The sequence below is a fragment of the Mya arenaria genome, chromosome 2, assembly GCF_026914265.1.
Source record: "Mya arenaria isolate MELC-2E11 chromosome 2, ASM2691426v1".
Lineage (NCBI taxonomy): Eukaryota > Metazoa > Mollusca > Bivalvia > Myida > Myidae > Mya > Mya arenaria.
In genome coordinates this window covers 31,622,427-31,649,062 of record NC_069123.1, presented here as the reverse complement: position 1 = coordinate 31,649,062, position 26,636 = coordinate 31,622,427, and the positions used below count along the sequence as shown (strand labels likewise).

Sequence of the window (26,636 nt, the reverse complement as noted above, 5' to 3'; positions counted from 1 at the left end):
TATATAAATGAATGTCAACTGAGTATTACTCACTTGAAAATTACCCAGCCATTGGGTTATCCCATAATATTGAGTACTAATTACCATGCATAACTGCCCATACACATATTGAGCTATATGCAAATAAAATGTAAAAGTTTGACCCAACCATTGGGTTATAGTACAAAGAAATTGAATGTTATTTAACGAATCTGAGTTATGGCTTATTATCTGTCTTCCAATCTCCTTGTCGTTTATAATTTGTATAAACGTCTGGTATTTTCAATAGTCATGCTACATATGTCTTTTACGGTCGAGTTCCTACATTTGGCTATTTCAGCAGCTACATCCCCAATGCATTTGGGATTGTTCATACTTGCAGCTTTTGACATTTTCAGATATGGAGAATCCGTTTCAATTAATAACCGATTCTGTGGTACTTTCTGCAGTGCTGCTTGCTGATAATTGTCAAAGAACCAGACCATTCCAGTAAACCCAAAAATAAGTATTGGGAAATTCAGACAGCCAGCTTCTCATGGTCTCAGTTGTACCAGTAAAGCAATGTAAATGAAAAGGTTGATTTCTGGCAGTGTTCCCACTAGTTTTGATGAGATTTAAACATCTTCGGTATAATTCTCCAGGTTCTTTGTCCCTTTGATCTCTTATATGTAGAATCACGGGAGTCCGGATTGAGACCAAACTTAAAACCTCTACCAACATCTTCTCTTGGTTCTCCCACTTCTCCTCTGGTTCCGTATGATCCAATCCTACTTCACCCAAAGCCACAACATTGGCAAGTTTTAATTGTTGATCTAACTTACAAAAAATTGACGGTAAACTGTCAATGGATGAAACGTTCCGTGGATGTATTCCTACAGAGGCTGAAAAACCATGCCCAAGATTTGTATAATCTCCCAAAAAGTGTTTGGGATCGCAAAAAATGGCTATTCCACCTACTACTTCCACTTCAATTCTTGGAATTGAACCCACAGACATATTTATCAAATCTTGGGTAGAGCTGAACTTGTTTAAATTTAGTTTGAACAGTGAGCGGTCTAAATGAAAATGACTATCCATGGCTTTAGGTTTGGTTGGCACTGGAATCTCTTGTTGAACAGAAAAATTGTTGTCCATGGCTTCAGAATTTGTTGGCACTGAACTGACTTGTTGAACAGGTGCTGTTGAAGTGTTTATAGAAATTGGTTGTACTGTAGACGAACGAGTAGAAAGTTGGACTGCAGCGTCGTCTGTGTTTGTAGAATGCACTGTTCTTTTTCCTTCAGTTAGAGTAACTTCCAGAGTGTCTGGCATGTTTCTACGAAAATGATGCCTATCTTCAACTGACAGAGTTTGGATAAGTTCTAAAAGGATCCTCCAATGTCCAACCAGTGCCCAAGAATTAATTGGGTTAAACTGGAAATGTTTGGGACAATCCCAATTTTCAAGTTCTTTCCATAATTCCAACCACTCCTTTACTTCATCTGTAATAGGAACATTCCTAGAAATCCAAATTGTTTTTTGACAATAATGATAAAGTTTGACAATACTACGTTTGCTAACAATTTTCTCCGCGAGCCAAAACAAACTTTCAAGCCTAAAATCATGCATTTGGGAATTGTTCATGTTCTCTTGATGAAATTGTTTTGGAAGATGATGATATTCAACGTGTTGACGGAGATTTCTGAAAGCCCCACAAGACAGTGGACACGATTGGTCATTGATACGCACCTTTGACCCTTTGTTTGGAACTGAAGTATTGGGTCCTCTCTGTCTTAATGTCCTATCTCTTAGAAGTTGTGGATCTTGACTGGTTTCATCATCTGAGATTACTATTACATTTGAGTTTGAGTTTATATTGTTATTCATGTCAACCTCCATAGTTTCATCCAATATATTGGATTCTAATTTCACAGGTAGTATTGTCTCATTAATTTGACTAGAATAGATGTCAATAGAGTCTTTAATTTCAGTTTCCACCATCTCCTCTTCACCCAAAAATTGGGGTTCCAGATCCAAAATGGGAACAGATGTATTAATTTCAGTCTCCACTCTTTCGTCACCGCCCAACAGATTGGGTTCCAAATCTAAATTTGATTCAGTTGTATGTATTCCACCCAGGTCTTTGGGTTCTAAATCCAAAAGTGAGTCATTTGAAATTGATTCAGTTGTATGATTTCCACCCAAGTCTTTGGGTTCTAAATTCAATAGTGAGTCATTTGCCATATCATCTTCATCACCCAAAAGATTTGGGATAACTTCATCTGGGGTAACAATAGAGTCAACACTTAAAGAGCCCACCGGTTCACTTTTAACAGTATTTCCCAAAAAGCGAATATCCCTACTAGAAAAAACGTCATTACCAGTGTCTGTTGATAAACAGGAGTTTCCCTTTTTAATAGGTTGGTTACTCTTTCCCCAAATTGATTCCAATGATTTTAAACATTCGGTCGTTAGAATATTATCTGCATAGCTTTTGGCCTCACGGATGAACTTAAAATTTCTACGACTCTGTGCAATCTGACATTGATATGTAACAATCCTATTAATCTTTTCTTGGTCCTTGACCAAACCTAATTGAAAGATCAATAATTTGGCAGATGGCATCTGTACTTTGCGAGAACATAAGGTTTCCATTTCCCGTACAATATCATCGGGATTAATTGGAATTATCCGTTCTGTTTCTTTCCATGACCTTTTTGGGCTCCCTTCCAAAGACTCGGAATCTGTCATCCTGTAAAGTTAAATCAAATTCCATTATCCTGAGATGCCCTTATTCTCCTTCTCGCAAGCCGTACAATCATACATACTCAAACGTCACCCTCTCCTCTCCTCTATCATTCACACATCGCTCATAAAAACATATCCTTACATTCATCATAGTGTATCCTACATTTAATCTCTGTTTGTGATGAAGTCATATAAATATTAAACATCTTCAGGTTTTTATTTTGAATAATTCTGAACAACTAATTGCAACTCAAAACACTTCGCTTTTAAGCATATAGCGTTATCAATAGCGTCTTCAGCAATATATATTCTAGTTATAATAAACTTTCTGTATAATAATTTATCATGATTCTTTATATCATGCTTGGTAATCTTGAACTAATTATAAGTGCTTTCAGTGCTTTGATTTGTTTAATGTTATTCTTTACAGTTCTCCCCCTTTTTATTAATTTAGACATTTATTATGGGTGAATGTTTTGAATAAAGTATTGCTCTAGAAGTGGTTTATATGCTTTTATTTGTTGGGCATTTAGTGTTGAGAAAACATGTACTGTTGATAGTGTTTCTCTTGAATTGGTATACTGTATGTGTTTATTTGTTGGACATTGTTATTAAAACATATACTGTTGATAAAACATTGATCTGAACTGTTGTGTTGTATTCATGAAATATCGATATTGCACTCGAGATAAAAACTACTACCAACTACTCTTTCTAGCTTTCATGTCATAAGCTTTCCTTGCAACTTTATTTTAACCCTAACCTGATGATGTTCAGGACAATCTGATTGGAAATGCCCCATTCGTGCATATTGAAAACATCGCTTACTTGCTGGAATTGAGCGTAACATCAGTACCTTTGAGTTTACTCTCTCCCAGTTCAAATAATCTAGTCCAATATGTCTGGATATGTTTGAGATTTCAAGCATCTTACTTTGGGACATTTGAGCGACCGCAGCTACACTTTTCTCTGCTGACACCTTCTTTATGGGTTTAGACCCTCGGCACAAGCAAGTAAATTTGTCCATTACTTGTGCCACAGTAGCTGGCCTCTCTCTTATGGCACGTTCATCACATGTTTGGTCTTGGGTTATTTCCTTGTACCTAAACTGATGTGATAGTTTGTCTCCCGTGGACTTTGTGTCCAGGCCATTTCTCTCCGAAAGTCGGAATTTACTTTCACCAGCTCCTAATCTACCCAATTCATCACATTGGGACCCTCTTTCCCAGATATTACCCTTTGTTATTTGGGAGTCACTTCCTCTAGCCCCAGAACTAACCAAATCATCAATCTGGGACCTTCTTTCCCGAACATTACCATGTGTGGGTCGGGAGTCACTCTCTACAGCCCCAGAACTATCCAAATCATCAAATTGGGACCTTCTTTCCCGGACATTGCCATTTGTTGGTCGGGAGTTACTTTCTCTATCCCCAGAACTACCCAAATCATCAAATTGGGACCTTCTTTCCCGGACATTACCATTTGTTGTTTGGGAGTTACTTTCTCTCTCCCAACATCTACCATAATTGTCATAGTGGGGCCCTCTATCTAAATCGTCCAATCTACCCTGGGCATCACTTATACAAGTACTTTCTCCACTACCCCTTAACATACCCGAAATCGGGTTCTGAATTTTACTCTGAAGTATTTCCCCATGAACACTGCTTAAGTTATTAGGTTCATAATTCATAACCCCAATACTTTCTCCACTATCCCTTAACGTACCCGAAATCGGGTTCTGAATTTTACTTTGAGGTATTTGCTCATGTACACTGCTCAAATTATTAGGTTCATTATTCCTAACCCCATTCATGAAACCAGCATTTGGTACACATTGGTACCCTGGCTGATAACCCATGTAACCTGGGCACATGCCATTTATTCCCAGACCTTGTTGCATTTGTGGGTGCATCATGTATGGATTCATGGGATATGGATACATCAAAGGCGGCATCATAGTCGGAAATGAACCCATTTGATATGGATTGGGTGGTTGAAATGGTAGATGGGATTGGTACGCACATGTTGGTTGCATTGATGGATACACTAGTGGTAATGTACCAACAAGAGGAACTGAATATGCCATGAGTCCCTTGATGCGTTTCCTACAGTTTAATTATTAGAACTTTGTGGCTTTGAACTTTTGTGCCTCCCTTACTTTTTCACTTGCTTCATTCATAGTTCTCTAATTTAATACAACCCTAAACATCTCCCCCTTTTCACCAAATTAAACCTTATTCTAAAATTCTTAGTTGTATTTAAACCTTTGGCTATTTTCATTTCATCTCATTACTTTCCAAATTATTTGGAATCTTTATTATAGATACGCTTGTAACGGATAGCAAACTTAAATCAGATGCTGTTTTTAAGGTGAAAATCCAAATTCTTGGAATAAATTCTTATTCCCAGAAGCAGATAAAGTACCTTTATTAGTTTTCATTAATAAAGTTCCAAAATATTGGAAATATTAATGATTGCACAAGTTAACACCCTTTTTATGATTTTATTTTCTCAAAGAATACAACATAATTCAGTTTGACTACTTATATTTATTATCGTTATAGAATCACAATTTCAAAATACCTACGTGTTTCCTAAGAACTTAGGAACAATCCACTTCTTCTTGAAAAAATTTCTTTTATGGTTAAACTGTTAATTAATTCTATTCATCCATTATGACTATTACCAAATAATTGTTGTAAATAACTAGCACTCTGTCAAACTCTTTCTCCCCACCTTGCAATATTTGTCTACAGAATACATATACCAAATTCTTGGTAATTCATTCTTTAATCTATATTTATATCACAAAATTATCAATAATTTAGTATAGCTTTTCCAAACACTGTTGTCGTTGTTTTGACACAGTAGTATTTAGTGACAATTATTATATCCAATAGTTGAATTTTTTATTTTTTTTTATTTATTTTTTTGACACAGTAGTATTCACCGACAATTATTTCAAATTTGTCAGACAGCCAATATCCAACAATTTGGATGTGATGTTAGTTCAGAACTTCTAACTTACTTCACCGTCAAAAGTCAGGAACTGGCGCCCTCAGGTGTAGGAGAGCTGAATATTCCTCAACTTATGGCGATGAACAAGCCACTTCCGGTCAACGAAACGTCACTTCCGGTTAACGTCGGAATGTAATATGCATGAAATACGCACTAATTCTACAAGACATGCATCAAAATCTGTCAATAAACATTCAACATGGCAATACAAATAGAAACGAAATAGAAATTTCAACGGAAAAATCTCCCGGCAAATTTCAAAATATCAAAATTCAGAATTCTGATATAGAAGGCCAACAATTGGACTATTTCAATTACATGTCATACACAACTCAATAATTCAATGTAATCTCAGCATTAGACTGAACAGTTATTGCAATATTACAATTTGAAAATAAAACGGAAGTCTGTTCCGATAAATTTCAAAGTGAAAGTGAAAGTAACAGATTCAGAATATTAAATCCTGAAATAACTGACCAAAATATCAAAAGTTGGTCCAAATCAATTGCAATTCATAAATATGACATAAATCCAATGTATTCTCAACATGTCATTGAGAAATAATTGCAATATAATGATTTGAAAATCTTGAAACACAAATATTCAAGATGGCTGCCAACCACAAAATTGAGACTTTTTGGCAACAATTTAAACGCAGGTAAAATGTACCAGTTTAAGTCGCAGCGCCATTATTGTGATCCCGACATAATAACTAATATCCATACAAACATACCTGATAAAGATGAGCACTAGCGTCGAATCTACGTATAGGATGATGATGGATATAAGATGATCGTCAGAAGTAATAAGTCCGTCAGGTCTCAGTCGTGGTCAGTCAAAGTCTGTCTGTTTTTCCTGCTAGCTGGTTCCCTACATCAGCTTCTATTAGACTGGTTATCATAAATGAATAATGTGACTGGTTCCCAGATCACAACAATGATACAGATTCCTCATTATAGATTATCATAATTACATGTCAGATAGTAAAACAGCTTAATGTATTATTTGTGTTAATTTTCAAAACAAAGGTTTTAGAATAGATATTTTTTGTTATTAATAATACTCCAATAAGAATAGTAACCGCAGTCTTTTCTGAACCATCTACCCCACCCACCAGAACTAAACTGTCCAGGTAAACAGTCAAGCGATTTATATCTCATGACATTCAAATTATATCACAATAATGTAATATAAACTCATTTAAATGACAAATCTAATAAAAATGAATAAATAATAAAAAACCTGGAACGATAATTAGTCAATATTTATCACTGTTATTACCCGGAAGTCACTCTGCCGCAAAGTATTATCCGGGTGAGCTAAAACCCGGTACCAGGTATCGATATCGAGAAAAGCCGTTATCACAGTTTATGATACCGGATTATGTTGATACTGTGTTATTTAAAGTATGTATTGGTTGTCAAAAAGCAATTAATAACGGACCGTGGATACTTGAATTTATCATCTGATATTAACCCTGATATTAACATAATTCGGTATCAGAAAGTGATACCGGATACCGGGGGATACCAGGTACCGGATACCAGGTTTTTAGCACCAGCCTGCAAATCCGATGAATGTTTTCATTGGCTTAAACTTTTTCAGAGATGTTTACACCAATGTTTTTACAACTATTGCGATGTCCTCTGCTTTTAATGATTTGCCGCGATAAAATTTCATCGGCGGAAATAAAAAAAACGAAATCACAATTTTATTTTTATTTCAAAAATGAGTTTTTTTTGAGCGGCGGTGTTCGTAAAACATAGAATCAAATAAAAAAGGCCTCAGGTGAGGAAGTGGCAACTGCAACGTCTGATCGTCCGTCATTGATAACTTAGAATTTATAAATCAACTTTTGTCGATATAAAGAAATATGTTTGGTAATCAAACGTGACACACTGAATGACAACAAGGAAAACCACAGCCGTGCAGGCCCATAGCTTTTAAATAAATGTTATTACAGGCGTCTGCCTACGCCAACAGGACCGCCTGACAGACTCACATATAATAATAATTAATCATTCGGAACTCCTCGGCCATTTTTCTCGAAAACAACCTCGGATGTATGCCGATGAATCAGTAAAAGTAGTTCGTAATTTTTTTAATTATATTATTAATTAAATGTAGTGTTTCGGCTTGTGTTTATTGATCTAAGTTTAAATTAAATGCCAGTGAAGTGTATTATTGCAAACATAATTAAGACTCCCAAGAGTTCAGTCATTCAGTTTAACTGCTAAATGAAATTACTACGCGATCTACTTGCAGCGGACTTAAACATACTGATTACTGACCATGCAACGTGTCCATATACATCCGAGGTTGTTTTCGATAAAAATGGCCGAGGAGCTCCGAATGAAATTTACATGAGATCAGACAACCAATAACCCATTAAGTAGATTAAAAACCCCAACATGTTCATTAATTATCATCATGTTCGGCACCGGATGTTTATCAATCGTAAGATCACCGACCTTATCGAAGCATTACGATAGCCAGTGTGTGTATACCACGTGATAAATTACGTCATATTTGTTACGTCGGAAGTCATCATTTTGATTCATATGAAGACTTAAATCAAAGATAACTTTTCTTTTACAAAACCATTTTAAATAAAATAAAGGGCAGTCTATGCCGCTTAAAGAGCCCCGCATTTGTTTTATTACCAAAATGTGATAAGCTGATTAGTTTCATCAAACACTTCGACAAACCTGTTTCCAAAATAATGTTTTGACAGTGCTCCATCAGACGGCCGTATTGTGAAAAGTTTTTAAGAAACTAAACTCTCAATCAAACTCTGATAAAAGACAGAAGGCGGGGTTCCATAAACGGCAAAGACTGTGCTGTCTTTAATTTAAAATGGTGAAGAAATAAAAAAAATATTTTTGTTTAAAGTCTTTTTTCAAATCAAAATATTGCCTTCCGACGTAGCATTTATGACGCAATTTATCACGTGGTATACACACACTGATGACGCAATTTATCACGTGGTATACACACACTGATGACGCAATTTATCACGTGGTATACACCCACTGATAGCTTTTGTTGGTATCATTCCACTAAGACAAATACAAGTAACATGTACATTTGTAACCTTTGTGTTATTTGTTCATTCATCGTCGTTAAATGCATTATACAATGCAGTTTTGTCACGACCACAATATTGTGTTAACACAATATATACGGTTGCACATTTGCATTCTGCACCATTTGCTGCAAGGTAACTGAAATATTGAAATGTGCAAATAAGATTATTATTAATTTAATCAACAACTTTAAGAAACCGTCTCTAAGTGTTTCTTTTTTCAAATTGGAAATATATTTCCGTGACAAGAAATTAACGCAATGTTGGGTATTTTATTGAAAATAAAAGGAATAAAATAATCATATTTTCAAAATATTCTTACTGATAGAATTAATTTGATTATTAAAGTAACTTTAATTTTACTTACCAACGATGACTGTCTACTAATAACATGATGGGTAAACAATTATCTGATGTCTGATGATATGATGATGATGTTGATCAGATGATGATGATGATGATGATGATGATGATGATGATGATGGTGGTGGTGACGTCGACGATGACGATGGCAATGATGATGATGATGATGATGATGATGATGATGATGATGATGATGATGATGGATGATGATGATGATAATGATGATGATGACAAGGGTTTTTTCAGATGGGTTTGGTGACGGTTGTCGTTTTGGTGACAGTGGTCAATGTTTGCTTGGGACTTTACCCAGAAAAGTTTCCGAGATATTATTACCCTCAAGTTTACCACAACAGTAAGGTTTTTTGCATTTCTATGAATATGACGACTTTTGGAAATTTCGTATCAAAAAGCCGCAGCCATTTGTATTAAACTGGTTATGTTTATATCAAAAATAGCCAAATTGAAAATTTATTGTTCAATGGTTTTCCAATACTTGTTATTAATTAATTATTTTGTTAAAATATAACATGTCTATATAACTGTTGTATATCTTACAATTGGCTTCTGGGCCCTCATATCGTCGAACCCGGGGAACAATTTACGTTATCATTGCACACATGTTTAAGCCGTGCGTAAATACGTATAGGATAGATCACGAGTAGCCGTTTGATATGGAATTTTTCAGGGAGCGTAACGAGTTGATAATTCCATATCAAACGGCTACTCGTGATCTATCCGACTTAGACAACAGGAAGTGTATTGCTTGTTTCTCAGTCCGATACCATACATTTGTATGAGAAAAAAGTCAGGAAAGCACAGGAAACAAACATTTCTGCAGTATTAAGAACATCCTTGTAACATAAGTAGGTGCACGATTTTTACCAGTTGAAATATCCGACAGAAAAACAGTTGTGTGTGAGATTTATCAAACACTTTTGCAGGCCTATGATTGGCCGGCTGGAGGTAGCTATTGTCTAATCGAGGGTATCCAACGATCTGAGTCTCATACAGTTCAGCTCCATATATTTAAGTTTCAATTTTCATACTTTGTACGCAACCGTTTGCGAATGAACTCAACATTTAAAAGTTTTGGAGCATTAGCTGATCGTTTCTTTGCTTTTCACAAATACACTTAGTCAATTACGAATCAGGTGCAACATGTGTAACTTGTCACACAACAACGAAACTCGATTTCCGCACCCGGCGACTTTTAGTACGTATCAACGTTGAGCGTATACACACACAACGTATATTTACATGAAAAGTTTAAACTGGTTTCACACAATCCGGCCAATTAAAATGAAGCTATAAATAGCACTATTTGATTCGCCAAAAATCATAATATTAACTCTTAATTTCTTGCAAAATCGCATTATGAGCTGTTAGACAAGAACACAATTCAATCACTAGACAGTCTTTTATGTATGACATTATAATCACGTCATACAGATTGTTTGTTTATTTGAACTGAACAAGGATATATATATATATATATTGTTTTCAGAAGTAGCTGCCTGTGTTGGACAATTCTTCTGTAAATACTCACATGACCAACCCGAGTGTCTGAACAAACATGAAGTATGTGATGGCATGATGGACTGCAGTAACGGAGCTGACGAAAGGAACTGTCGTACGTTTTACTTTATTTAAATAGTTCAACTGATTAATTCGTCATGCGATTCTACGCTAACCAGTTTCAATGTTGCCGACAAAACTTTAAAAACAATGAGTGTCCACGAGTGAACTATTTATAAATTGTAATAACGGTGGGAATTCAATATGACCTTACATTTAAATTGACGTTTTTTGTTAGTATATTCTTCATTTGAACCGAAGAAATAAATTGTATTCCACCACAATAAAACGCGTGAATAATAAACGATTGGTTTTGGGAAATGCTGTCCTTGATATTCACCAAATCCTGTGCGTGCTAACGTTTGATATAGAACAGACGGGCTTTGGTTAATATCAGTGCGAAATATCAAATTTATATATATTTTAGATAAGAAACAGTGAAATAGAAAATGTGTTCATAGAAAATTATCGTCGGTCGTGATAGCGCTACTCGTAAAACTATTGTTTTCTGTAATTCGAAGGGTTGAACACGAAATGGGTTCAGCTTAAAGATGCACTCTTACTCCCAGATAAGATTTACCACAATTAATAATATTGTTTTAATGTTAAAAAGAAGAAGATGAATACATGTCCAAAACAATGGTTCTAATGAAGGATACCGAGCTTAATTTGAAAGAAATGTGCATAAAAGACGCTATTTCTACCTTATGAGACTATAGAAGACCACAGTAAATCTTCAAGCATTCACCAATCATTTAATAATTTTGCGCTTTCTGCTATTAAATACACGGTTACAATCTTGTTATCAGTAATTAATATTTTCCATAAATGCATTATTCAGTAAGTAGTTAAAGGTTTATCACTCAAAACTGATGTCTGTTGTACTGATTTTGAATAAGAGTTTCACTTTAAAGTTTTGTTCATGTTTTCGTACATTTGGTTGCAGCTCCCCAGTGCGCCAAGATGGGAATGATCAATTGCCAGGACAGGAAACATTGCGGCCGGCTGTGTGATGGAAGTCCAGACTGTGGCGGCATGGACGATGAGATGCACTGTCGTACGTAATGAATTGATATATTGTATATTTATATTTCAACATGTATCCGATACTATTCTCATCTACTTCAACACAGCGGTTACTTCCCTTGTCTAACAATGTTTAATGCCATCACACAAATCACGTGATAATGAGCAAAGTCACGTTACGTCATTCAAGAATACACTTTCCCCCACCTCAGATAAGTAGATCCAAATTTTTTTTTAACCATGCTAGAAATTCTTATCTTGCCCACAGGCGAAGATAAAATGCCCGTATGGAACTCCTTTTTAATGGTCACCACATTGTAATTACCTCCCTTGTTGAAGACTGTCGTCTGTAGCATCATGGAAATCCTGTCTTGTGGCAACATTTGGAACAATAATTAATTATTTCTCGCTTCAAATGTCACTATAAAACGGTTTTCACGCACCTTTCAAGAAATAATGCTTCACTCTTCTTAGAAGTATTTAAAGACCGATTTGACTATTATCATAATCTGAATCACTGCGCGCATATCCATGACAACCACGAATTATCGCATATCCATACGCAATTATTTTCACTAAGCACAAAGTTCCAGCAAAAAATACATTTTTGCTTTACATTTTGTTTAACTGAGGTGGTAGAAAAAGCATTTACCATAGCCGCTCGTGTAAGATAGGTTCATCCCGACTCTCGCGCAAGGTGTTTTGCGGAAACTCGGTAAACCTCGTTTCCGCAAAACACCCTACGCTCTGGTCGGAATGAACCTATTTTACACTCTCGGCCATGGAAGATACCTATATGATTTTTGCTTTATTTGTTACTTCTAAAACAATGTCATCTAATGGAACATTACACGTTAACTTAGGGGGTATTCCCTTTCATTGAATATAATAAATTCACCATCGTCAATATTTCTCGGTGAAAATTTTCAAGACAATTTTCCTTTTATATAGCTGCAGGCTGCTTCTGTCCCGAAAATCACTATTTGTGCAAGGACATGAAGACTTGTGTATCGAAGAAGCAACTCTGTGACGGCAATAACGACTGTCCGGCTTGCGACGACGAGAACAATTGCCGTACGTTATATTTGGTTATAAAAGTGACTTAACCTCAGCTGAAGGCAGTTCTAACTACACATAAACTACACATACACTTAAGTGGGTTTTAAATGTCCTGCTCAAAGTCTTCGATGCCATATGAGATCATACTATTTCAACAGTTGCTAGTGGGTGTTGCCCTTGTTGCACTTATCATTTATTTATATGAAAAATTTCAGTACTATACAAGCTCATGCGTATACAACTTAAAGCATTTTAAAACTGCAATAACAAAAGCATGTGGGAAATTTAAAGACATAACAAATTTTCATTTTTATCAGTTCTATAGGACCAGAACCGAACAGAAGACAAATAATTTATTTATCATAAATATGCTAATTAAAAGAAAAGACAACTAGCAATTGATATATCGTTAATATGCTAAGTAACAGATAAAAATACATGCAGAGTATTCTTTGTAAATATGCTATTAAAGTAGCAGACCAAAATACACGTAATTTATTTACCAGGAATATGCTAAGTGTCAGAATAGAAAACAAGAAACTTATTCATCGGGAAGTGGAGATTGATTTTACTTACTATTAGACCATCTACAAATGAGCTTTAGATTTGCAATTGTACATGTATGCCCGGAATTAAAATTTTAAAGCTCCTCAAAAATGCCATGATGTAAACGATAATACTTTCGGTAATTTCCGTATAATATTCTTTGACAGCGGCTGAATGCCAGTGTGGGGAACGTCAATACCTGTGCATGGGAAAGGAGAAATGCATCAACATCAAACAGATCTGTGACGGCGACGAAGACTGCCCTATGGATGAAGATGAGACATGCCGTTCGTACACTTTTGTTTGACTATGTACAATGTATGATTTATTAATAGCCACTGACTTTTTCGGTAGGCGATTCCATTACTGTAAAAAAATAAGATGATTTTCTGGGTGATTACTCGACAATGCCTGCACCCATGGCCCTCAAACTTGACATTTAGGGTCATAAAGTCAAAGGTCAAGGTTACAACTGATATCGGTCATTTATCGGTCATTTAAATTTATGCCATATTTACTTATTCGCTTCGGCTAAGTGGAATTTTTTTTATCTGCAAATAGCAGTAACCATCTGAACATGACTAAAATCTGTACCTACTATCCTTACACTTTGAAAGGTCATAATCTTAAAACTGCCCCAAAGGCATCCAAAGTCAATGACTAATCAACTGTCATTTCGGTTCAAGCATATTCCATTCAATTTTCAAAATATTCCTCACAACATGGCGCTCAGGGGTGGAGGGCATAATGTTTGACAAACATCTCTTGTTTTTATTTTTCATTGCAGGTGCTGGTTGTCGTTGTAATAAGGGTCAATATTTGTGTGGAGCAGCAAAAGGAGCCGCAGATGTCTGTATCGGCCTTGATCAATTTTGTGATTCGAATGATGACTGTCCCAATGGAGATGACGAAGAACTTAAATGCATCAGCGTTCCATAAATATCAAAACTCGTTGTTTTAATAATTAAAAATGACATAAGCCTTTTATTGTTAAGCAATGCCAACATCAATGCTATATAGTCAACAATGTTCGAACAAATTCAAATATATTTTATGTTCTTGTCTTACTTTCGTATTGAACAAACGGACAGTATGTTGATGTGGAATTCTAAGAAAAAAACATACGAGATCTGTAACTATACAGAGCAATTAGTATTGAGCAAGTGCAATAAATGATTGAGCTAAGCTCACTTTTTTGCTTTGGTATAACTGGGTGATATATTCATTATTGAGAGTTTTGGAATTTTAAAGTAAATGAACTTCATGATTATCACGAAAATCTATTTTAAATTTAGTAAAATCATAATTAAGTAAGACATATGGCCCAAATGAAATTAGCTACCGAAGTGTGTTAACCTCGGTGTCCATGAGTACTCCTATGCAGAGAACGGTTTAGGACTGAGATATTGTATTGAAACAGAACCCAGGGCCCTGTTTGAATAAAAATGTCCCTGGGTCTTGTTTTAATAAGATGTCGTAGCCGTAAACCTTACTATGCTTAAGAGTGCTCAGATGCGCTCGTAAAGATACGGACAGAATCTAAGCGATACATGTCGTCACGATACGTTTTATTATCAAGCAGTTTACGCCCAAAACGAGGCTACGCCTGGATTGAAACGGTGCCCAGGGGCCGTATTCAATAAGCAACTTAGATTGATCTTAAATTTAAGATTAGAAACTTAGTGTTTTGATTGGCCTTTATATTAAGCTGACCAATAGGCTGAATGGAATCACTGAGGTATGTCTTAGGATAAGGATAAGATCAATATTGAATACCGGCCCTGCAGGAGTATATATCCAAAATGGCGCCCGTTCGTTTTGAGGGGTTAAATTGTAAAGGTCTCATGAGTTTGGGATTGTTATACTAAATAATATGTTACATTTATTTTTAATTTTTAATTCAGGAAGAGGCATTCCTCGGAATCTCAAATTATTCCTTAGTATAAAGGCAGCAATCTTAGCTTTGGCGAGACCTTTCATTGGCATCAAATGAAAATACAACACTATACAGAATGAGGTCCCAGAGGTGATTTCAGGATTTTGCGATATACTGGTGCGCTTTAGTTTAGTTTAAACATATTTATTTTACAACGATTGTGAAACAAGTTATTACAACATTATATTAATCACTCTCGTTGGCACGATTTTATGCGAGAGTGTGGTCGTGCGCTTTAGGAGTGCAACTAAGAAAGAAACCTCCCCCCTCAATAATACGAAACATAACTCGGCTTTTAAAAGTTAATAGCGGCTTGTGGCCGCTTCCTAGAAAATATCTAGACATCTCAGTCCGAAAAAATGCCCTCACGTTCATTTTGTTGATATGTTCTTTCGGATATTGACATCAAATACACTGTGCCACCTTCTATATCCGCTAGTGCGTCATAATTCCGCTGTTTCAATAATATTACCTTAAAATACACTTTCTGTGGGCAATAATATGAGCAAACCAGTCAACGGTATCTATCAGTGACTTAAGCAGTATTTTCAACAAGAATAATTATCTCTTATTTAAGGCTCAGAAAATGTAACGAAACACAGGATGGAGTCATAAATTATCATTACGATTGCGCTACATCAAAGTGACCAATTGTTGTTTTCTTATTCTTTTTGAATCGATATGTTGCTTTCCTTATACAGGGGAGATGAATGCACAAACCCTCCGGTAAAATTAAAACTAAATTAATGTTTATATATTGGAGTTACATTTCTTGTTTTAGCGTGCTTCAAGTTAAATACATTATATGCGTTTTATAGCCGCCAAGATCAAACGTACATACAACGTTTTAAATCGTTTGCAAAGTCAGATTAAAATTAAATGAAGCAATGATGGGGGAACGCACTATGGTATTAATCCATCTTTGGTGTTGAACACCAAAGTGACTACACACCATGATTTAAACGCACAATGATAGTACCATTGTTACCATAGTGCGTTGATAATATATATACAGATGAAACGAACTGATGTTTTCTGTGCGTATTCTTCGACTAATATGAACAATTGGGTATGGTTGTGCGCATGCCATCCTCACGGCTTTCATGAGTGCCAGAAGAACGTTTTCACTCAATTGTCATCACTTTCACTGTGACCAGTAGGGCTAACATTAGGCAAGGAATCAAGGATTCTAACATTTATTGTATGAATACCTCAAGCCAATACACCAATATGCCTGTACATCAGTTTATACACAGCAAGGATGTTGAAAAGAAACGAACAATTACATGAAATATCAGGAATAGTAGGAGAACTGGTCCAGGAGAAGCAATTAAATTTTGCTAGGTGACACACCGTTTTCGTTTCCGCTTAAAACAATTGCCCTTGAAAAGATCATAGACAACTTATTCATTATCCTAAGCAATCAAGGAAATATCTTTTGAAGACTAGGAATTGTAAAATATTAAGATGGTACTTTGTAAACTTGACTTATATCCTTACACAATGTGATGACATATTGGTATTTATCCTCTTCAATTGTTTACCAAATAAACAAATACGAAGTTCACTCTACCACTTGAGCGGGATATGAATGCGATATCTATTATGGAAAACAAGCATTCGATGGCCTGTTTTTTTGTGAATTGGTACAATTGTGAATATGTGAACGAAATATGTTCTTTTGTAGCTTTTAACTTTAAGATAATTCTTAAAATACCGCTAAGTAATACTTTCGAAATCAGCACAAGGGGTTGTCATGTGACAAAATGAGAAGACAATTAGAAATATAAACGTTCTGATGTGGTTGGACAATGTTTCATGACCACAGTTAATGACTAGGCAAATTTAGATTTATTTCATCTTAATTCAAGGTATTTTCAGAGAGAATATTTGTGTCTTAATATTAACGTGATGATTGTCAAACGATAAAACTTTGACTTAGGGGAACTAGTCTTTTCTTTCAATATAATAAGTTAACCATCGGAAACATATCTGATAAGTGTTATTGTCGTTGCGATTTTCCTTTTGTTAAGCTACTAGCAGCTTCTGTCCCGAAAATTAGGTTTGCAATTAGTGAAAAAGTCGAAGTCAGAATGTCAAAGCCTTATATATATATATATATACTCTTTATTTCCACCCGTAAGTGATTTAACAAATATAGGAATAACCATATATACAACAATACAAACAATCGAAAAATACATTTGAAAGAAGTAAAGAAGATAAGTACAATAGTTTTGTTATTAGTGCACTTATTAAGAAAAAGGCGAGCAAATTTACCAGTTGCTCGAAGTGCTCATTTGGCTCATGGTAAATGTATATATAGTTCCACGATACAAATCAGGTTCAGAAAATAGGAATATCTAAACATTTAACTAAACGTTCTTTATCTCAGTTTCACGTTGATAGCTATAAAACACGCACATTTTTTAAGGATGCTTAGATATATAGAAGTGCGCACCTGTAAGAAAAGGCTTGCCGAAAAACAAGCAGTAAATGGTGCTTCTTCAATAGAGTCAGGCTCTACTATACACAATTTTCGAACTTTTAGAAGTAAGGCGTGTATGGGAAGGAATTGATGTTGTTTCAATATTGTTAATTACGTATGTTTATGTATGGTTTAGTAGTATTAAGTTAAGTAACAAACCAATATGTACAATGAGTGAGATATTAACCAGGGAAGATATAATTATTTTCATAAGTATTAAAGTGAACCATCACTTCGACGATATATACTTTTTATCGCCACAAATTATAATAGTATGTAATACATCAAGCATTTTAGGCAGTGTTTTTTTTCATAGAATAATTGTGAGTTAAAAGACAGTTCTGGCAACGATTTTATGAATATAGTCACAAGATGCTAATACCCAGCTGTTTAGATTATTCCGATGGACTGTACCTTTTGTATCCCGAGATAGCAAAAGTTTCAAAATGTCATCAGTATCATGGTTTTGCGGTATGGATAGCATGTCTAACAAATGTCGCCTGTCATGCATAAATGCACTGCACTTGGTCAATGCATGTTTCACGATGTCATTACTGCGTTCACCACAATGTCGGCACAAGGCGTCGTCGATAGACGGTCTTTTATCAGCGATTAGTCGACCAACTATAGAGGCATTGCGGATATGGTCTCTCGAGGTAGCACTCAACCAAAGAACGGATGGAAATATTTCAGGATGTGAGTCTATAAATCGATTGAATTCTGGGTCACCGGTAATGCGGACGAGCCACTGTCATTTTGTGCCTTTCTTTTCTTTAGGTTACGTAATGCGCGTTCAAGTTTATTATAGTGTTTCTCTTTCGATAACATGTCTTCTTGTGAATAGTCGCTCGAATTAAAGAAGTCTTGTACTTGTTTCTTAAGCTTATCGTGGAAATTCGTGTCGTAATTTTAAGTTTGTTTAGGAGTGAATGCTTCTGCATTATATTGTGTAAAAGCATTTGCAATTCCATTTGGTTCTCGAAGTTTAATGTTGTTGTGTTCGATTTCGTTTACTAATTCTTTTTGCGAATTCTGTTTTGAGCGAACCATTTGCCAAAAAAGACGTATATCACAGACGGCTGTTTTATTAAGGTCATCATAGAAATATACGTTACAGCTATTTATTGCATCTTGTTGTGAATTAAGTAACTATCTTTTTGCTTGTTTTATAACTGTCATAAAAATAGTCATCCTTCTGATAGCTCCGTTATTTAGCCATTCCTTTCTTGCAATTCGTTGATAGCTGTGTGCCGTTTTGACGTCATAATTCAAGTACGGTTTAGCATGGGCATTAATCATGGGCACTGCTTGAGGTGATCTTTTTATTGATTTTATTATGTGGTCATAAAGCAATTCAATGTCGTTGCTCTGTGGGATAAGTGCAGCAGTGTCTAAGCATATGAGGTAGGCGTGAAGTAGTGCAAGGGAGTCTAAGTAATTGCAAATGTCAGTGTTTTTGCACTTATTCCAGGCAATGAATGGTTCTGTAGTTTTCTCGAAGACTGACACTGGAATCTTCAGTTTTGTAAGAAGTGGATGGTGGTCAGATACAGCACAGCATGCGTCATGAATAACTTCGTGATTCTTTATAAGATCTAGTTGCCACGCGCCGGTGAAAATCTAGTGAGGATCCCTTGCATTTGATCGGCTTGGTCAATATAACTTTGGATCTCGTACTTTACTGATGGCAAATACGTTGCAAATATAAATACCGGTGTAATGTCGCTTTTAGACCACATATGTTTTGACAGTCAGTCAATTGGATAGTTTACACTGAGATAAGCAAAGATTTTTTTATACATGATTGCAACACCTCCCTTTCCATATCTTGCTTCATGTTCACATACTGTAAGCGCATCGTATTTGCTGTTTATTGAGTGCTGAAACTTTTTTGATGTGTGCATTATTGTTATGTTCGGTTATGGCAATGTCTATATAATGTTTGCCTAGATAACTTAGGCTTCGAGCGGAGGACATGACTCCCCGTACGTTCCAAGTTAATAAATTGCAAAAACGGATAGTTTTCTCTGATATACACATTATAAATAAAAGAGAGAGGAACATAGTTACTCTAGATGAATTGTTAATATTCAATCAATATAGCAATCAATATTCGCACTGCTGCCATGTTTTTTTCAGTCGTGGTGTAGCATAATAATTCCCATTCATTTTCTGAATACCAGCATCTACAGTACATTTTTCGTGGCCAAACCACGATCCCAGTCACAATAATAAAGAGTAAGTTTAGCGGCTAAGGTATTTCTGTCTGCTTCTATTATTCTTACTGGGTTGGGTTCAATGTTTTTGTCTGTGAGAAATTTAATCAGGCTCGCGCGTTTAGAGGTTTGTGCTATACCTCCAACGTAATAGCGGCGTGTTTTGCCACTCCGGACGCTTTGAAAGATTGGCGCCTCCGCTTCTTGGCTGGTATCAGGATACTGTTCCTCTAGTGGATTCTGTTGCTCTATCTTGATAGTTCTCGTTGAAACTTTCGAAGACATATTCCTTGACATGCATATTTGTGTATATGTGGCTGTCGCTATTGTCGTTGTCTCCTTTGGTAGCCACATTTGTACGTGGATTGCTTCAATGTGTGACAAAACTGGTATGTTTTCTACGTTTATATTGTTCTCATTTCGCGTGTCTCTTACAATATGTGCTTACGATGGTTTAGAGACTGATAGTGTGCGCGGTGCCTGATCTGTTTCTGGTGTTTTTTATGGCGTAACTTGGTGTCGAGAGAGACGTACTGGTTTCCTGTTTTGTTGTATAATTTTATTTTGTTTAAATATGATCACGGCACTTAATTGCATTAAACAGTTTTTCAAAATGCCTCCAGTCTTTACTTAATTTATTGATTGCTTTATTATGGCGCATGTTTACATTTTGTAGATCTCCGAATGAGTGTTGCAACATATTGTATTTCGAATTTAATGAAGCAAGTTCGCTTTGAAGTAAGGCTAAATTGGTATCAGAGATATTGGGAGGCTTTGTCTTGTTGTTTAAGGGCATTTGTTTGACAAATAAACCACTTAAAGATGCACTCTTATTCCCAAAAATGATTAACCACAATTATATTATTGTTTAAATATTCCAAAAAGGATGAATAAATGTCGAACACAAAGCTTCTTATGAAGGATACCAAGTTGAATTTAAAAGAAATGAGCATAAAACACGGTATCTTGTTATCAGTAATTAATATTTTCCACAAATGCATTATTATTTAGTAAGTAGTTAAAGGTTTATCAGTCAAAATTTATGTTTGTTATACATGTGTATGCATTGATTTTGAATAAGAGTGTCACTTTAAGTATTTAATATATTCATTGTTTACGAAAGATTGTAAAGCATAACAATCCTTAGCATATTTTACAAAGCTTTTTTCGTTTTCTGTGTTTCGTCGTTGCACGAGTGTGCCTTGAGGACATCCAGGAGAGTTAAGTGCATGCTTGTGTAAAATACTTCAATATATACATATATCATCGATGTTGTTGTTGCACATTATGACTAACTTGGTTATGTATAGAGCTTTGGATAAGTTTGTATTTCATCGAATACCGTGAAGAACTGTTGGTTACACTGTGGTTGACTGTCATATCCTTTGGCGCCAATAGTTTGATTAAGGTTCACATTTTCGTAGCAGAAAGAGTCGTGTTTTATGTTTTATCTTTTGGCTACTAAACTTGTTTCTGTAGATCCTTGTCAAATCTGTTAGGGTGGACGGCGTAAGCGTTAAGTCGACTTCGCCCTGTCAGTGCACTTTGGTCGCCGCCGGATCTTTTGGCTGACAGGGACTCAGTAGTATATCCATAATATCACTTGCAATTATCCAACATTCCGGGTGAGCGAAAAGCGGTGATCAAGCAAAAAATACCCCAATTTCTTTAATCCGCAATAGTGCTGCAACAAAGGCTCAGCTGAGAGGATATATAAATTGTTCCTTTGGTCGATCTATTTTATCATTTTTTTTTTCGTTATTTACTCACAATCATTAATTAACACAAGCAAAAGTTTCATTTATTTGCAATCCTCATTGAATTCTGTATTCACTGATATAGAATAAATCCAGAGGTAAACGATTTAATCCCATTTTTTTCGGAGCTCACAAAAACATCTGCTTGCACTAGAAAACGTCGCTGTTCACCTTCGGGATCGAACCTAAAATTACTTGGTCAAGAGGCGGACCACTATGACCCTGAAGGGGATCGAACCCGCAACTACTTTGGTGAGAGGCGGAGATCTATACCAACAGACCATTCTAATCCTCGATGGATCGAACCCACAACATCTCGGTCGAGAGGCAGACACTTATACCACTAGACTACTCCCATATTATCAAAATATTTTAAGAAATAAAAAATAGAACGATTATCAAAAGGAAACTTTCAATTAGCTTAACTTTAGCGATGACTGTCTAGAAATAACATGATGGGTATACTATATGATGATGATGATAACGATTAGTTTTTCAGATGTGTTCGGTGACGGTTTTCGTATTGGTGATAGTGGTCAATGTTTTCCTCGGACGTTACCCAGGCCAGACCCAGTTACCCAAGTTTCCAGGATATCATAACTTTCCACTTTACCAGAACAGTAAGTTTTTTTTTGTATATGTAATGAAGATGACGACTTTAAGCAACTTTGTACTAATTGAAGTCTTTAAAAAAAAAACGCAGGTATTTTTTTTTATAAAACTTGTTATTGTTTTTATTTGGTCAAAGTTAGCCAAATTGCTAATTGAGCGTTCAATAGTTATTCAATAATTGTTATCAACCAATCATGTAGTTAATTTATTACCTGTCCATAATACTGTTATATAACTTTAACTTATCCATGTTTTTTTTTTTGATCGGACCGTCACATTGTAGAACCCGGGGAAAAATATGTAATCAATGAACATATTTTTAAGCCGTGCTTAAACGTTATCAAGGGTATCCAACGGTCTCATCCAGTCCAGCTACATCAATTTAAACTTCCAGCTTCATCAGTGTATGTATACCACGTGATGAATTGCGTCATAAATGCTACGTCGGAAGGCAATATTTTGCTTCGAATGAAGGTTTTAAACAAAGATAACTTCACTATTTCTCCACCATTTTGAATGAAACATTGCGCAGTATACGCCGCTTACGGAGCCCCGCCTTCGGTCTTTTACAAGAGTTTGATTGAGAGTTTAGTTTCTTAAAACATTTCGACAAACCTTTTCAAAATACGGCCGTCTGACGGAGCACTGTCAAAACATTATTTTGGAAACAGGTTTGTCGAAGTGTTTGATGAAACTAATCACCTTATCATGCTTCGGTAATAAAACGAAGGCGGTGCTCTTTAAGCGGCATAGACTGCCCTTTGTTGCATTTAAAATGGTGTAGTAAAAGAAAAGTTACATTTGATTTAAGTCTTTATTTTAAGCAAAATATTGCCTTCTGACGTAGCATATATGACGTAATTTATCACGTGGTATACACACACTGTTCATACTTTTGGGGCATTAAATGATCGTGCCTTTGTTCCAACGAAATACACCTAGTAAAATCCGAATCAGGTGCAAACATATGTAACTAGTCAATTGACTTCACACACCAACGAAATCCGTCTTCCAACGTCAGCGATTGCTATTATGTATACACGCACAACAGATCAGTACTTTCATAGAATCTAGCCGATTAAAACGAAGCCTTAAACGCTCTTTGAAGCAAAAAAACATTGCTTATCGCTTACGACCAAATAATTTTCTATTCTTTACCAAAACGTATCATGATGGTGCTTTTATCAGTTGTTTGTCGAGTACGCCTTTGCTAGTTTTGTTTGCAAACACGTTCGTTATAGTTCAACTGTATAAAGATGATATATATTTTTTATTTTTTTCAGAAGTACATGCCTGTGTGGGACAATTCTTCTGTAAATTCACACCATCAGGCAGCGGTAGTCTCTGGACAAACTCACATGGAACACCCGAGTGTCTGAACAAAATGAAAGTATGTGATGGCATGGTGGACTGCAATAACGGAGCTGACGAAAGGCACTGCCGTAAGTTCGACCTATTTCAACAGATAAATAGGTCATGTATTATTACGCTACTCAGTTTCAATGTTGCCGACGAAAGAAATCATCGACTGAAAGTGAACTATTTATAGCTTGTAAAAACTGTGGGACTTCATTGTGATCTTACATTCAATTGGACGTTTATTTTTGAATATTATTCATTTGAACAGAAGAACTGAACATTATTGCATCACGATAAAACGCGCAAAATGATGGACGAATGATTTCGGAAATACTGTCTTTGATATTCGCTCATTCCTGTGCGCGATCACGTTTCATATAGCACAGACGTGCTTTGTAAATATTCGTGCAAAATATCATGTTTATAGATATTTTAAATAAAGAAAAATTGAAACAGAAAATGTGTTCATAGAAAAATAATGTTCAGTGGTGCCTGCTCTACCCCTGAAACTATTGCTTTTTTTTCGAGGGGTAAACGCGAAACTGGCTCAGCTTAAATTGAGTTCTTGTTTTCATTCATTTGGTTGCAGCTCCCCAGTGCGCCAAGATGGGAATGATCAATTGCCAGGACAGGAAACATTGCGGCGGGCTGTGTGATGAAAGTCCCGAGTGTGGCGGCATGGACGATGAAATGCACTGTCGTACGTAATGAAATACTATATTGTATATTTATACTTCAACATGTATCCGATACATTTATATACACCCTTTGAAATCTATTTTGATTTTCTTTCACACAGCGGTTACTTCTCTTGCCTTACAGTTTTACTGTCATCACGCAAATCACGTGATAATGAGAAAAGTCACGTGACGTCATTCAATATACACTTTATTTTCGCTTTTATTTTTAACTATTAAAACAATGTTATCTAATTTAACTTTAATTAAAAGTAATCATACTTAAAAAAAGACTTTCCAAAAACTAAAATAACGTAAATAGTTTAAACCAAGCTGTTTTTGTGGGTGGTGGCAGTAAAATTTATTCGTTATAGTTGATCATGCGAAGGAGATTTGAGATGCATTTGAGATGAAAATACAGTGTTCAGAAAAATTTGATATTTATAACAAAAACAATAAAGCAACAATTTAGATTAACCCAGAGCCAATATTCGTTAAATAGACATATGTATGATTAATTTCAATCTAATCATATCAATTAGAAATATAAACCTTCTGTTGTAGTTTGACTTTGTTTTATGACCGCAGTAAATCCCTGGGCAGATCAAGATTTATTTCATCTTAATTCAAGGTATATTCAGATATATACCTGTTTTTCCTATTAATCAAGGCTTAAACCAAGTAAATCTCATAATAACACACATTACATTCCATCCATGTCGTATATATGCTTGCAATAAGGGGAAAAAAGTCTCAGACTGAATGTCATAGCCTTGCAAGATACGTGTTTTTTTTTATTGTTTTCTGCAGATGCAGGTAATTGAAAGTATTTCAAGTATCAGTGGGATGGTGGAGAATACACATATCTAGCAGTAACATAATACAAATTGACATATATTACTCATTCTTCATTGTAGGTGCCGGTAGTTGCAATTATAGATAGTGAGAGCGTGAAGAAGACACATACCTAGTTATAACATAACACAAATTGATAGCACAAAACACATATTTTTTATATTTCATTGCAGGTGCTGGTTGTCGTTGTAATGAGGGTCAATATTTGTGTGAAGCAGCAGCAGGCGGAGCCGCAGATGTCTGTATCGGCCTTGATCAATTTTGTGATGTGAATGATGACTGTCCCAATGGAAGTGACGAGACGTTTTGCGTCGGCAAATAAATATCAAAACTCTTTTTTTTCATAATTAAAAATTGAATCAGCCATATAGTTAAGCAATGCCAACATCAATGCTATGTAATCAACAATTTTCGAATAAACTAAAATATATGTTATTTTCTTGTCTTACTTTCGTATTGAACAAACGGACAGTATGTTGATGTGAAATTCGAAGAAAAACAACAAATAAACTCTAACTGTATCGAGGAATTGATATGCGTTTACAAACAACGCCTTCTGAGGAAGTCCCAGAAATGACTGAGCTAAGCTCACTTTATTGGTTTGGTATAACTGGCGTAATATATACATTATTGTGAGTTTTGAAAGGAAATGAACTATATGATTATAACAAAAATCAATTCTGTATTAAGTAAAATCATAATTTGGTTAGACATATGGCCCAATGAAATAGGCTACCTAAGCGTGTTAAGCTCGGTGTCCTTGAGTGACCCTATGCAGAGAACGGTTTACGACTATGATATTGTAGTGAAACAGGGCCCAGGGCCCAGTTTTCAATAAAAATCGTAAGGCTTAAGATCTTAAATGTCCCTGGGATCCGATTCAATAAGATATCGTAGCCATACACCTTACGCTACTTAAGAGTGCACAAATAAACTCGTAAAGTTACGCGCAAAATCTATGCGATAAATGTCCTTTTTTATAATAAAGCAGTTTCAACCTAAACGAGGCTACGTATTGAGTGAAACGGGGCCCAGGAGTATATATCCACAATAGCGCCCGTACGTTTAGGGATTTTAAATTGTATAGGTCTCACGAGTTTGTCACACTAAATAATACATGTATATGAATGTTTCATAAGCATTTGTAAGCTTAATTCCGAAAGAGGCATCATTCGAAAGATCAAAATAATCCTAAGTATGAAAACAGCAATCTAAGTTTAATCGAGCCTTTCATTGGCTTCATATGATTATACAACACTCTACAGAATTAATTTCAAAAGGAGGTTTCAGGATTGGGCGTTAGACTGGTGCTGTTTAGGGGCACAACTAAGAAAGTAGACCCCCTAAATAATACAAAA

At 35.6% G+C, this 26,636-nt stretch overlaps 3 protein-coding genes across 3 annotated transcripts; 2 read left to right on the top strand and 1 right to left on the bottom strand.

Annotated features, from left to right (window-relative positions):
- Positions 1–356: 356 nt before the first annotated feature.
- LOC128242626 (uncharacterized) lies at positions 357–6,973 on the bottom strand. Its single transcript, XM_052959853.1, has 2 exons — positions 5,735–6,973; positions 357–2,710 (listed from the first exon to the last, which is right to left on the bottom strand). The coding sequence occupies exon 2, from the start codon at positions 2,707–2,709 to the stop codon at positions 448–450; it is 2,262 nt and encodes a 753-aa protein (XP_052815813.1). The 5' UTR covers position 2,710; positions 5,735–6,973; the 3' UTR covers positions 357–447.
- LOC128242631 (low-density lipoprotein receptor-related protein 4-like) lies at positions 6,819–14,361 on the top strand. The gene is made up of 7 exons (XM_052959867.1): positions 6,819–6,856; positions 9,419–9,524; positions 10,677–10,802; positions 11,694–11,804; positions 12,725–12,847; positions 13,546–13,665; positions 14,166–14,361. The coding sequence occupies exons 2-7, from the start codon at positions 9,419–9,421 to the stop codon at positions 14,315–14,317; spliced, it is 738 nt and encodes a 245-aa protein (XP_052815827.1). The 5' UTR covers positions 6,819–6,856; the 3' UTR covers positions 14,318–14,361.
- Positions 14,362–23,740: 9,379 nt separating this feature from the next.
- Positions 23,741–25,635, top strand: LOC128206045 (low-density lipoprotein receptor-like). The gene is made up of 3 exons (XM_052908179.1): positions 23,741–23,829; positions 24,336–24,446; positions 25,452–25,635. Exons 1-3 carry the CDS (start codon positions 23,772–23,774, stop codon positions 25,598–25,600), a joined length of 318 nt encoding a protein of 105 aa, XP_052764139.1. The 5' UTR covers positions 23,741–23,771; the 3' UTR covers positions 25,601–25,635.
- The last annotated feature ends 1,001 nt before the right edge of the window (positions 25,636–26,636 follow it).